General features: G+C 34.2%; 1 protein-coding gene and 1 long non-coding RNA gene across 2 annotated transcripts; both read right to left on the bottom strand.

The window, feature by feature from the left end:
• Nucleotides 1–346: 346 nt before the first annotated feature.
• On the bottom strand, nt 347–2044 carry LOC108477952 (glucan endo-1,3-beta-glucosidase 8-like). Its single transcript, XM_017780412.2, has 2 exons — nt 1531–2044; nt 347–1448 (listed from the first exon to the last, which is right to left on the bottom strand). The coding sequence occupies exons 1-2, from the start codon at nt 1872–1874 to the stop codon at nt 347–349; spliced, it is 1446 nt and encodes a 481-aa protein (XP_017635901.1). The 5' UTR covers nt 1875–2044.
• A 1255-nt stretch (nt 2045–3299) lies between these two features.
• On the bottom strand, nt 3300–4033 carry LOC128285679 (uncharacterized). Its single transcript, XR_008276206.1, has 2 exons — nt 3930–4033; nt 3300–3828 (listed from the first exon to the last, which is right to left on the bottom strand). It is a non-coding gene; the product is annotated as an uncharacterized LOC128285679 (long non-coding RNA).
• Nucleotides 4034–13256: the final 9223 nt, after the last annotated feature.

Raw genomic sequence — 13256 nt, 5'->3', positions numbered from 1 at the left:
AATTTTGATGTCAGTTGCTTAATTAATATTTCAAGTGTAGTGATTTTATTAGAAAAAACTAGTCGATGGTGATTTGTTAGTAGTATTATAAGTTAATGTGAACTAAATATAAAAATTAAATACAAAATAAAAAACAAGTAAGATCATACGATATTTATGTAGATATCTTAGAAAAAAAAGCACATATGACATAATGACTAGTATATATTATATAAATAAAAAAAGAAGTTAGCTAGTAATTAAAAAGAAAATATTGAGGCTGAGAAAGAGAACTGCTCTAACATTATTCTACGGAGTGGGAGCCGAAACTCATTTTATGGAATGGTGTAGAATTTGAGTCTCAAACTTAAAACAAAAAGAACAAGGTGACTAATGAAGAAATAGCTGCAACGGCTCCTTGCGCAAAACTTAGCCTGGTGGCCCCATCAACCTTTATTTGAGTATTGAATCTGCAGGACATGGTGGAAGGATCCTTGGATACAACAGTGGCTAAACCCTCGAAGTCACAGGCATCTTCATCTTGGTTATTCATTTGATAGTAACTGTTAAAAGCATAGGAGACCGTACGGTCGGGATCCAGATTAGAACAAGATGCACCATCCTGCAGGGCAGTGCAATCGGATCTGGCGCAAGCCCAACCGATCTGTTGACCAATCAAATCTTGGTTGGAGGCGTAGCTTTCCAAAACGCACCATTGTTTAGGCAAGTACTTGACTCCTTTGGCGGCCACTAAATGCTTGTCACCTCCCTTGCCAGATATGTCCATTGTGAATTTGGGTTTGCCATCAAAGTCAAAAATTCCCCAATGCCTCTCGAAATTCCCTGGTTCAATGCTCTTGGTGTCCTCATCAAACAAGCCGAATAGGTAGACATCCATTTCCCCAGGACGAAGTGGGGTTCCCTTTTTACTAGCCAACACTTTGAACAGACCATCGTAAAACTTCTTAGCACTGTTCTTATTTGCCTTTTTGTGGCCATCTGTTGGCCAACCAACTTCCCCCACAAGGATCGTCAAATTAGGGGTGCCCAGGTCTTTCAATGCGTAAATAAGAGTGTCAAAGTTTGCCTCAAAAACGTTATTATACTGAACATTATCGTCCTGGATGGGGTGGCCTCCATCAAAGAAGGCAAAATCCGAAGGGAACTTACTATTCATGGTGAGACTGATGAAAGGATATATGTTAACCACAAATGGGGCTCCATTTTCCTTCAAGAAACGCACAATTTGGGCCATCACAGCCTTTACGTCTCTGCGAAACACTCCGTCTGATGGTTTGTCCGATTTTGATTCATAAACGTCCGCGTTCTGTGGTACGACTGCTTTGATTTTGTTTCCTAAACCTGCTTCATTAAGGGCCTTCTGAATGTTTTTCAATGCTGGGAAGGTGGTTTTGAGAAATCTCCCTTTGTAGCTAGTCAAAAACGGCTCATTTCCAACGGCTACGTACCTGCAATATATGTCACACAATAAATATTAACAACTTCCTTTCCTTGGACCTTTAATTTCCATGGAACAATTGAAGTACGTACTTGATATTGACACCTCCCTTGTGAAGATGTGATGTGCAGTTTTCTTTGACCCAATCCTTGGCATTGCCGTAGTCTTGAGACAAAAACTCAAGCTGATCATTAGGGATCCCAAGCATGACCTCGATGCCGGTTCCGGCCAAGTACCCCACCATCCAAGGATCTGAATCGAAAAGCTTAACCTTTTCAAACCCATTATCTTTCAGCAGCTGAACCACTATTCTGGGATGCAACGGGTGCGACGTCATCGTGCCCCAATTCACACCAATGTTATCTGCAACAACCTTAACGCTGGTTGCCACCTGGATCAGGGCACCCGCCCATAACACTGCCATCACTCCAGCCATGCCTTGGACACAAATTCCTCTAAAATCTTTTGAAGTGTGGTAGGGTCTCACTCTGATGATACTTACGCTTGTGTGGGAGAATTTTGTTAATTGTTGAGGTAGAATGAAGTACGGTTGAACGACGATTTAGCGACTGTTGGAGTGGTTTCTTTCTGGTTGTGTTTTGTTGTCTGATCACAGACACTGTCTAGTCTGAAGTAGTTGGTTAGACAATCTGATTTTCTAATTTTAGTTTCTACAAATAACGGATTTGCTAATACCCGGCTTTATGTCAGTTGATTCATTCAACTACATTTTAGTTCATTTAGACTAACCCTCTGTATTTTAAGACTTCAAAACAAGCTGAAAACAAAAAAGAAGCTTTCGAACTTTGTTAGTATCAGCTAAAAGATGTCCGAAACAACTTTTTGCTATTTTTCAAAAAAAACAAAAAACAAAAAATACTGCTACGAAGATTTACTTCTTATAAAGTAAAATTAAAAAAAAAGAATTTAATGTTGAATTTGGCTCTCAAATTATCCAAATATTTATCTCACTTTCATATTTAAATTATTCTTCATTATCTAGATTAACCCACAGCATTAGGAAAAATAATGACTTATACGTTAGTTTTTTTTAATTATCTATATTAAATTGATTAAAAATCATATAAAATATTAAAAAACATTTAAAATTTTTATAGAGTTCAAAAGTTAATAAATATAAATTTAAAAATGGGTAAACTATATTGCAGATCACCCTAAAATAGCGCTGTTACTATTTTGGTCCCTTAAATATTTTTTGTCAAGTTAGTCACTCTAATTAAGATAATTGCTCAAATTGATCACTGCTGTTAAAAATTTCGTTAATCCACTAATAGTTTACTGACGTGTCCAAAGCTTTTTTTTTTTGTTTATTTGCAACATGAAAATTTAATGGTGACATCGTCAACATTTGAATCTTCTTTAAAAAGATAAAATTTAACGAGCACGACAATGGACCATGATCATGACCTCACCCTTTTGGATGAGCCCACCTGCCAGCATAACACCTCCAGCCACCCTACCCCCAACGAATACCAGGACCATGAATTTTCTACTGGTTTTCATACTTTATTGCTCTTACAATTGGGTCATTTTCTAAGTCTAGCTTATCGTCATCATCAAGTTCATCTAATATTGACTGGTCAATCTTTTTGCATGATTGCCTCCTATGTTTCTTTGGTTCCAGTCGAGGTTCAGCTTGCTGGATGCCCATCTTTCCCACCTTGAACCTGCAAATGGCATTCTAAATTTCAGAATGAAGTGGAAATATTCAGAAGTTGTAATAAAATTTAAACAACATATAGGATGAGAAGTTGGGAAAATACCAAAATTGAAGGAAAAGAAGAAAATAAGTTGAGTTCTTAAATTATTGAGCATGGAACATGACCAATAAGAAACAAAGTTATGTGGTAAAGACATAGTTTTGAGTTAATTGTAAAAGATACTTGGTTCTACAAGTTCTTCTAGATAAAAGATACTGGCTTGTCATAGCATATCAACTTGAAGAATAAACTTTACATATTCTAGATCTAAGCATTTCTCACTAGACTATCATTTCAGAACTGTAGGAACTGCTGCAAGTATGAACAGGAAATAAAAAATGATCCCTTGTTGCCAGATTTGTAATTAAATTAGCATTGGATTAACCAACCACCAACACCTAAAGCCCTTATTAAACCTGCCTTCCGTCACCGGCCAACTCGAGCCAAGTAACCATCACCGACGATAATGGCGCGTACAGAGGAAGCAAAACTCGACCACTTCAATGGCTTCCGGTTTAGCTCTCCAACACCTTGAACTCAACTTCAAGCCTTCAACTCTACATTTCTATTCCTCTGCTTCAACAAACATCGATTTTAATTCAGGTCAACGAAGCTCAATTCCGCGGATGCAATATCAAGTATTGCGACGATGGTCAGTAGCAAAAATCCCTTTAGAAAGCAAGTTAAACATAGAATTATGTTTGATTGTTTATAAGGTTTTCATTAATTTTATGAGAACAAAAAAACTAGGCAGGGGTAGTCGATGGCACCTGGTTAGTCGGTGGTTTTATGTTGGTAGGCGAGTTCATTGGAAAAGGTGAGGTTATGGTCATAATTCGTTGTGATCTTTGTTGGATTCTCTCCTTTTATAAACGATTCAAATGTTGATAATACTGTAAATAAATAAAAAAATATTTTAAATTAATTATAGATATTTTTAACTTTAGTTAAAAGTAAGAAAATGTCACATAAGCAATTCGAACAATTATCTAAATCAGATTAATTAAATTGACGAAAAAATTATTCTATTTTAGAGGGACTAATTGTCTATTTTACTTTAAGCTCTTAAAACTCATAATAATATGAAAATTGAAAATTTTATAAAAAAAACTGAAAATGTATTTAAATTTTAAAACTTTCAAAAATTTTAAAAATTTCAAAAGTATATATTCTAAAACAGTTTTAGTTTTTCTAAAAAAAATTCTAAAAGTTCAAAGCAATGAATAAAATTTCAAAAAAAAAGAGGTTAATGTCTAGAAATTGAAAAAGTAACTTAAAAAAGTTAGAATATATAAATTTATATTTTTAATATTTTTAAAAATTCAAAATATATTTTGAAAAACTTATGCAAATTTGAAAATAATTAAAAGTAAAAAAAAAAAACATTGGTGAACGACCGATTAATGCGCGATCAACATCGTGTTGAAAAAATCAATTTAGCAAATAGTGTTTTTTTGCACAATGAAAATTTAAAAATTTTCTTAAAACTGAGTCATTGTAATATTTATATCAATAAATCATTTCACCCTAATTGTACACTTGTTTTCGGAATTGGTGGACTTAATTGTTTCCGGTTTTCAACCACTCAAACTTCGCGGCTAATCTCAACCTCAGTTTGATAATGTATGGGTTCTATTCGCAAATAGACAAAAACTTTGTGAAAACTTTCTAAGTTAGTGGTGTCAAAAATAATGATTTTGGAATCTCATTTTCGATAATTGAGTCTGTAAATATTATTATTTAATGTTTACGAGGTTAGTATATAATTTAATTAAAGTTTGGTCCTTTAATTTTGTTAATTGGATAGTTAATTAAGGTACAGAGACTAAATTGTAAAAGTGATAAAAATTAATTTCTATAAATTTTTAATTAATTGGAGGACCAAATTTGTAACACCTCTAACCCGTATCCATCGTTAGAACAGGGTTACAGAGCATTACTAAAGTTCACAGAACATTTACAGATAATTCATGTTAATTACTATTCATTTCCCAAAATTATTCATAACATCCCTTAAATGGACCCTCGAGGCCCAAATTGAATATTAAAATCGAGTCGGGACTTAACCGAGAACTCTAAAATTTTTTCGCGAAATTTTGAAAATTTTCCTAGTTATAGGACTCACACGCCCGTGTGGTCTAAAGGACACGCCCGTGTGACCCTAGGACACGCCTGTGCTACAGGCTGTGTTCGAAACTTACCAGCTCTCTGACTTATGCCACACGGCTAGCCACACGCTCGTGTGCTAGGCCGTGTGGTTAATTTAATTTTTCGAAATTAGGTGCAGGTTTCACACGGCCAAGACAAACGCTAGTGTTGCTCACACGGCTGAGACACATGCCCGTATCTCTACCCGTGTGCTCAATTTTGAGCATTCTGTTTTTTGAATTTAAGATGCAGAGGACACGCGGCCTAATCACATGCCCATGTACCAGGCCGTTTGTCACACACGGTTTAGACACACGCCCGTATGTCTGCCCGTGTGGACAAAATAAAGCCATTTCTAGCTTCATTTCTCACCCAAAATTTTACCAATATCCTGCACCAAAACTTACATCCAAAAACTAACCAATTCAAGCATTGAATTCATGCAAATTTTAACATCTAATATGATATGACATTGTATACATACATGTTTAAAATCTTACCTTGGTTTAATCTAAACATTAAACATCATTTGATCTTTTATACTTAACACATAAGTGTTTATCAAGGTATTATGCTCAATAAGTACCAAAACATACCATTACTAGCATTCCAATGGCTAGATTACAAATAACATATTCAAGCCATCTATGGCCAAGTTACCCTATACATGCCATTTTACTAAAATAAGTTTGCTATTTATACCAAAATAAGCTTGTGGATAGTGTGATGATGCTCCAACCGTTCTCCAAACTTCGCAAGATTTCGAGCACTATAAAACAAAGAAAATAAAACCTAGTAAGCATTATATGCTTAGTAAGTTCATATAACAAGAATTAAACTTACCAATCTTATTTATTAAATCAATACATACAATAACATGTTTTCCATCAACTTGGCAAAATTGTCTAAACACATGCATTCAATCAAACATGTTAGTCACATAATTCTAAAATAAATCAAGTAAACATAGACGAGCTCATCATACTATATTCTTTTAAAATATTATTCATTTCATCTCACAACTCTCATTTCATGTCAAGTATTTTATCCGTTGAATCATTGAAATTTCGATGGATACTCAGGTAGTACACTCAAGGTGTACAATTCAATAACCCCCCAATTTATATTCAGGAGTACCCATTAGGGTACTAAATTAAAGAGCACACTCTCGAGCCATATATCATATATCAGGATTAACAGTTCAGGCTAAATCCTTTCTGTAACATGTGCTTAGAAGAGCTCAATTAGGATTACCAGTCCAGGCTAAATCCTAATTATAACATATGCTGAAGAGGGATTATAATAGGATTACCTGTTCGGGCTAAATCCTATCTGTAATGAGGTCAATAGGATTACTCGTCCGAGCTAAATCCCATCAGCAACAAATGCAGGACCTCATTCAATAAGGGAAATCACATTTATCCATCGAAATCCAATATTCAAACGGAATTTAACTCTTTTAAACCATTTCAAAAATATATATTCATTGCTTTATTATGACATTCAATTTAATTCACTTAAATATAAAACACATTCCATACAAACACAACATTCAATTTAACATATTTACAAGTTTGATTAAGTTACACGAACTTACCTTTACATTTGTTTGCATATATAAATCTACTAATCTGAAACTTTTTCTTTTCCTCGATCTATCCTCGAATTTGTGTTATTCGAATCTATATAAATGAATTTAATCACCAATTTATCACATTTTATATTTATTTGGACTCAATTTACATCCTAGGAAAAATTACCATTTTGCGCCTAAACTTTCCAAAAATTCCAATTTCATCCCTAGGCTCGGAAAATGACTCTTTTTTTTTTCAAGCCTAACCGAGATTTCAATATAAAATTTACAGCACATATATTCTATAAATTTTAGAAGTTTTCTTCAATTTTGACAACTTTACAAATTAGTCCCTAAATCATGTTTTCATCAAAAATCACTTTGTAAAAGTTATTTATCTATTAACAACCTTTCATTTTTTACCATAAATTTCTAATTTTCAGCATATTCATCCATGACATAACTTCTATAATTTGACAACTTTTCAAATTGATTCCCTAAATAGATAGATTAGACTATCCCGGTTTCAAACATATACAAATTACTAAAAACAGACAAGAAAACTTATCCAATTAGGCCAAGAAAGATTTTTTCTCTTTCCTAGGGTTTCCATGTATTTTGTTGAAGAAGACGATATAAAATAAGATGTTAATTTCTTTTTAATTATTTATCATCTTTTAATTATTTCTATTTCCAATTTAGTCATTGCCTTTTTCTAAATTTCCATGGATGAATCACCAAAAATATCTACTAACTTTTGATTAATGGTCTAATTACCATATAAGGACCTCAATTTTTGAATTCCATATCTATTTAATTCTTCTAGCTACTAGAATTCAACTTTTGCATTTTATACGATTTGGTCCTTCTCATAATTAAGCACATAATCAATAAAATTTTTTTATCACAATTTTTACATGACATCTCTATCATAATATGGACCATACAATAAAATTAAAATAAATTTTATTTTAGGCTTGGATTTGTGGTCCCGAAACCATTATTTCGATTTCACTGAAAATAGGCTGTTGCAACTCTCCCCCTTAAGGATTTTCTTCCTCTAAAATCTTACCAGTAAAGAGGTTTGGATATTGATTTTTCATTGTATCCTTCGGTTCCTAATTTGCTTCTTCAATACCATGTCTCTGCCAGAGAACTTTTACTAATGCCACCTTTTTATTTCTTAACTTTTTTGTTTCCTAGGCTAAGATTTTGATTGGTTCTTCGCTGTATGTCATATCAGGCTGAATCTCTACTTCTGTTGGAGAAATAACATGTGAAGGATTTGATCGATACCGTCATAGCATTGACACATGAAAAACATTATGAATCCAATCAAGTTCTAGTGGTAAAGCTAACCGAAACATAACAGGTCCAATTCTTTCTGTGATTTCATAAGGTCCAATAAACCGTGTACTCAATTTTCCTTTACAGCCAAATCGAAGAACTTTCTTCCATGGTGACACTTTCAAAAATACCTTGTCACTGACTTGAAATTCTATTTCTTTCTGTTTAGGATCGGCATAGGACTTTTGACTATATGCCGATTAGAAGCTACTTTCAAACTGTCCTGAATTATTTTCACCTTTTATTGGGATTCACAGACTAAATCAACCCCGTGTAAATTTTTCTCACTACGTTCTATCCAATATAATTGAGTTTTGCACTTGCGGCCATACAGAGCTTCATACGGTGCCATCTTGATACTAGACTGATAACTGTTATTATAAGCAAATTCAACCAAAGGTAAATACTTTTCCCAATTAGCTTCAAATTCAAGTACACAACATCGAAACATATCTTCCAAGATTTGTATTACATGTTCAGATTGACCATTTGTCTGAGGATGAAATGTAGTGCTAAAATGTAACTGCGTACCCAAAGCTTCTTGCAATTTATTCTAGAATCAGGATGTAAATCGATGATCTCTGTTTGAAATAATGGAGACAGGTACTCCATACAATCTAACTATCTTAGAGACATATAATTCAACCAATCTATCTAAAGAAAAATCCATACATACTGGAATAAAGTGTGCAGACTTTGTCAACCGATCAACAATTACCCAAATGACATATTTCTTATTTGGAGACAGGGGTAATCCCGATATAAAGTCCATGGTAATTCTTTCGCAATTCCATTCCGGTATCGTAACTAGCTGTAATAATCCCGAAGGCAATTGATGTTCAACTTTCACTTGCTGACATATTAAACATTTAGATACAAACTCAGAAATATCCCGTTTCATTCCCGGCCACCAGTATATCTTTTTTAGATCATTATACATTTTATTACTACCAGGATGAATAGACATGTTACCATTACGAGCTTCATTCAAAATCTTTTGTATTAATTCTTAATTCTTTGGTACACATATTCTGCCTCTAAACAACAGACAACCATCAATCCCGATCTGAAATTCTGTATCAGAAGTCGATTCACACTGTATCCGTTTTGCTTGTAACTTACTATCATCTTTCTGAGCTTTAGAGATCTGCTACAAAAATGTAGGTCTAGCTTTTAACTCAGCTATGATTGAACCATCATCAGATGATATCAATCGAGTATTCATATCTTGTAAGGAAAATAGGTATTTCTGCTCAGAGCATCAACAGCCAAATTGGCTTTTCCCGGATGGTAGTCAATAACCAAATCATAATCTTTCAATAATTCAAGCCACCTGCGCTGTCTCAAATTCAAATCTTTCTGTGAAATTAAATACTTCAAACTTTTATGATCAGTGAATATGTGAAATTTTTCACCAGATATATAATGCCGCCAAATGTTTAATGCAAACACTATAGCTGCCAATTCAGGATCATGTATCGGGTAATTTCTTTCATGTGGTTTTAGCTATCTTGAAGCATAGGCTATTACTTTACCTTCTTGCATCAAAACATAGCCTAAACCATTTAATGATGTATCACTGTAAATTATAAACTCCTTACCCGATTCAGGTTAAACTAACGCAGGTGCTTCTATCAATAAAGCTTTCAACCTATCAAAGCTGTATTGACACTTATCAGACCACTCTAACTTCACATGTTTTTGCAACAATCGAGTCATCAGAGAAGCTATCATTGAAAAACCTTTTACAAACCTCTGATAATATCAAGCAAGTCCTAGAAAACTTCAGACTTCAGATAAATTCTTCGGTGGCTTCCAATTGACAATGGCTGAAATTTTACTTGGATCTACTCGAATACCATCTACAGATACAACATCCAAGAAAACCAACTTTCCGTAGCCAAAATTCACATTTACTAAATTTACCATACAACTATTTTTCACGTAATGTTTGCAGCACAATTCTCAAATGTTAAGCATGTTCATTTTCGTCTTGGGAATAAACCAAAATATTATCAATGAATACCACTATAAACCTGTTTAGATAAGGTCTGAAAATTTTGTTCATCAGATCCATAAATACTACAAGTGCATTTGTCAAACCGAATGGCATCACAAGAAACTCATAATGTCTATACCTGGTTCTAAAAGCTGGCTTCGGCACATCTGAGTCTTTTACTCGTAGTTGATAGTAACCAAAACGGAGATCAATATTTGAAAATACAGTGGCCCCCTTCAATTGATTAAACAAATCATTGATACGAGGTAATGGATACTTGTTCTTTATTGTAACTTTGTTAAGCTGTCAATAATCAATGCATAGCCTCAACAATCCATCTTTCTTCTTTTCAAACAAAATTGGTGCACCCCAAGGTGAAAAACTGGGTCGAGCAAAACCTCTGTGCTTTCAACTCCTTTAATTTAGTAGGAGCCATTCTTTAAGGTGCTATGAATATAGGTGTTGTTCCCAGGACAAGATTTATAGAAAACTCCACTTCTCTAAATACATCAGGAAATTCACATACAATTGGCACTAACTGAATCTTTGATTCAAATACTTTTGTGTCCAACAAATATGCAAAATAAGCATCATAACCCTTTCTAACATATTTCTGTGCTGATATTGCTGAAATCACATTTGATAATCCATCTAATTTATCAAATTCAACATGGAGTAACTCACCATTCTGAAATTTCAATACAATATATTTCTGTTTACAATTCACCACTGCGTCATGTTGAGTTAACCAGTCCATTCCCAAAATCACATCAAATTTGTCAAATGACAATAGCATCAAATCAATCAGAAAGCAATAACCCTTTACCATCAATGGACAATTTTTACAGACTTTAACCACCATAACATACTGGCCCAGGGGATTTGAAGCTTTAACCATAAATTCAATGAGTTCAATAGGTAAATTTTTAACAGACACTAAATTTGTACATGTGTGGGTCAATCAAAGTAGTAATATAAGTATCAAGTAGAGAATATGTACCAGTAATATCCCTACCGGTGCTCGTGCCTTAGATTTAACGGTTGTATCCCTTGTATTACCTTGGCTACCACTGACATTGCCGAGGTAACGGTGTGGTCTACCTCTCAAAACAGGATTACTCGATTTTGGAGCCAGCTCAATTTCTTTTTCAACCCTTTCTGACAATCTCTGAGAAAATGGTCAGGAGAACCACATCCATAACAAACCCCGCTTCTTAAACGACATTCTGTAACACCCCTTACCCGTATCCATTGCCAGAATAGGGTACGGGGCATTACTTGACATAATTGTAAACACACATGCAAATCCTAGCCATAAAATTTTATTCTTTAAAGTTGCCCCTGTTCTGTTATTTGACAACTTCGACCTTACTTTACTAAAAATCAATTATATCTTAGTACGGGATTCGGATGGTGTTCCCGTCTGTTCCACTTGAAATTAGACTCATTGAGAATTTAGTCATATAAATTCTAACCCATAATCTTTTTTTTTTACAATTTTTAGTGATTTCCAAAGTTAAGATAGGGGAGCCTGGAATCACTCTGCCCTGTCTCACAAACGTTCAAATATCTCATAATATGAAACTCTTTTGCTTACACCATTTCCTTTATGTGAAACTAGACTCAATAAGCCTTAATTTCATATCTTATTCAGTCTTTAATTCGATTTCATCAATTTTTGGTGGATTTTCAAATTCGAGATACTGCTGCTGTCCCAAAACTGTTTTAGTGCAATATAATGATAACTATCATAAGTTCACTTTCAACTAATCGTGAGCTCGCCATTTCATAAATTCCATGTTCAAATACGCAATATAAGTTAACATGATATTGCAAAAAAATTCATAATCATAATTCATACATCTTAGCTCATCGATATCTTGACATTTCAAAGTTTCAATAACCATAAGCTTAGTGTACATACCTGTACCATACATTCTTACCCATTTTATTCCACTTTTTATCCCAACATCTTGATTGGCCCGTTGAACCACCGGAAAACTAAAGGACACTCAAGATTATCATACGCCAAATAAAGTACCAATGCCATGTCCCCGACATGGTCTTACATGAATCCACATATCATCGTCGATGCCATGTCCCAGATATGGTCTTACACAGGCACATATATCATCGTTGATGCCATGTCCCAGACATGGTCTTACACAGGCACACATATCACTGCCGATGCCATGTCCAAGACATGGTCTTACACAGGCACACATATCATCCCCGATGCCATGTCCTAGACATGGTTTTACACAGGTACACATATCATCGCTGATGCTATATCCTAGACATGGTCTTACATAGGCACACATATCATCCCCAATGCCATGTCCCAGACATGGTCTTACACAGGCACACATTAATATGGTGTCATGATACCCGAATCCTAAGCATTCCTTAGAGTCACCTGGGATTTCTAAGATACAAAGCTATCATCACATTTTCATTGAATCGTCACAAGTCAATTCCAATAAAGGCATAAATCCACATTCCGTACAATATCAAGTATTAAGCACATGATAATGAAGTTGATGAATTACTTTCACACAAACTTACTCGTTTCAAAGAAACATCATATTCCATCAAACTTCCAATATATTCAATCATCACGTATCATGTTAACGACATTTGAGCTATCGATTACTTCATGGGGTTTATTACTTTCCCATACACAATATCATTAACATATAATTCAATACAATCATAACAAAGTGGATTTCAAGTATAATAATAACACGAATAACATGCTTATATAGTCACACGAACTTACCTCGAATGCAATTATGACCAACTATTCCAATTTAGTCCATAATCTCGAACTTTCCCGATTTAAGCCTGAATCTCGGTTTTCTTGATCTAACATTTCAAATATAGCTCATTTATTATTCAAATTATTCAAATTGACCCAAAAATCATACTTTTACAAATTTTCATTTTTACCCCTAAACTTTCACTTATTTACACATTGGCCTCTAGGCTCGTAAAATGATTTTTATTCAATTTCTTTGCACATTAAGCCAA

Source organism: Gossypium arboreum, chromosome 12 (genome assembly GCF_025698485.1).
Source record: "Gossypium arboreum isolate Shixiya-1 chromosome 12, ASM2569848v2, whole genome shotgun sequence".
NCBI classification, from domain to species: domain Eukaryota; kingdom Viridiplantae; phylum Streptophyta; class Magnoliopsida; order Malvales; family Malvaceae; genus Gossypium; species Gossypium arboreum.
Note: the sequence above shows the minus strand (reverse complement) of the source record. Positions and strands in the feature narration are given on the sequence as shown.

Coding starts and splice junctions, on each gene's coding strand:
- LOC108477952 (XM_017780412.2), bottom strand. CDS start 1,874: ATGGCTGGAGTGATGGCAGTGTTATGGGCGGGTGCCCTGATCCAGGTG. Junction 1,449..1,530: donor AAGGGAGGTGTCAATATCAA/GTACGTACTTCA, acceptor CATATATTGCAG/GTACGTAGCCGTTGGAAATG.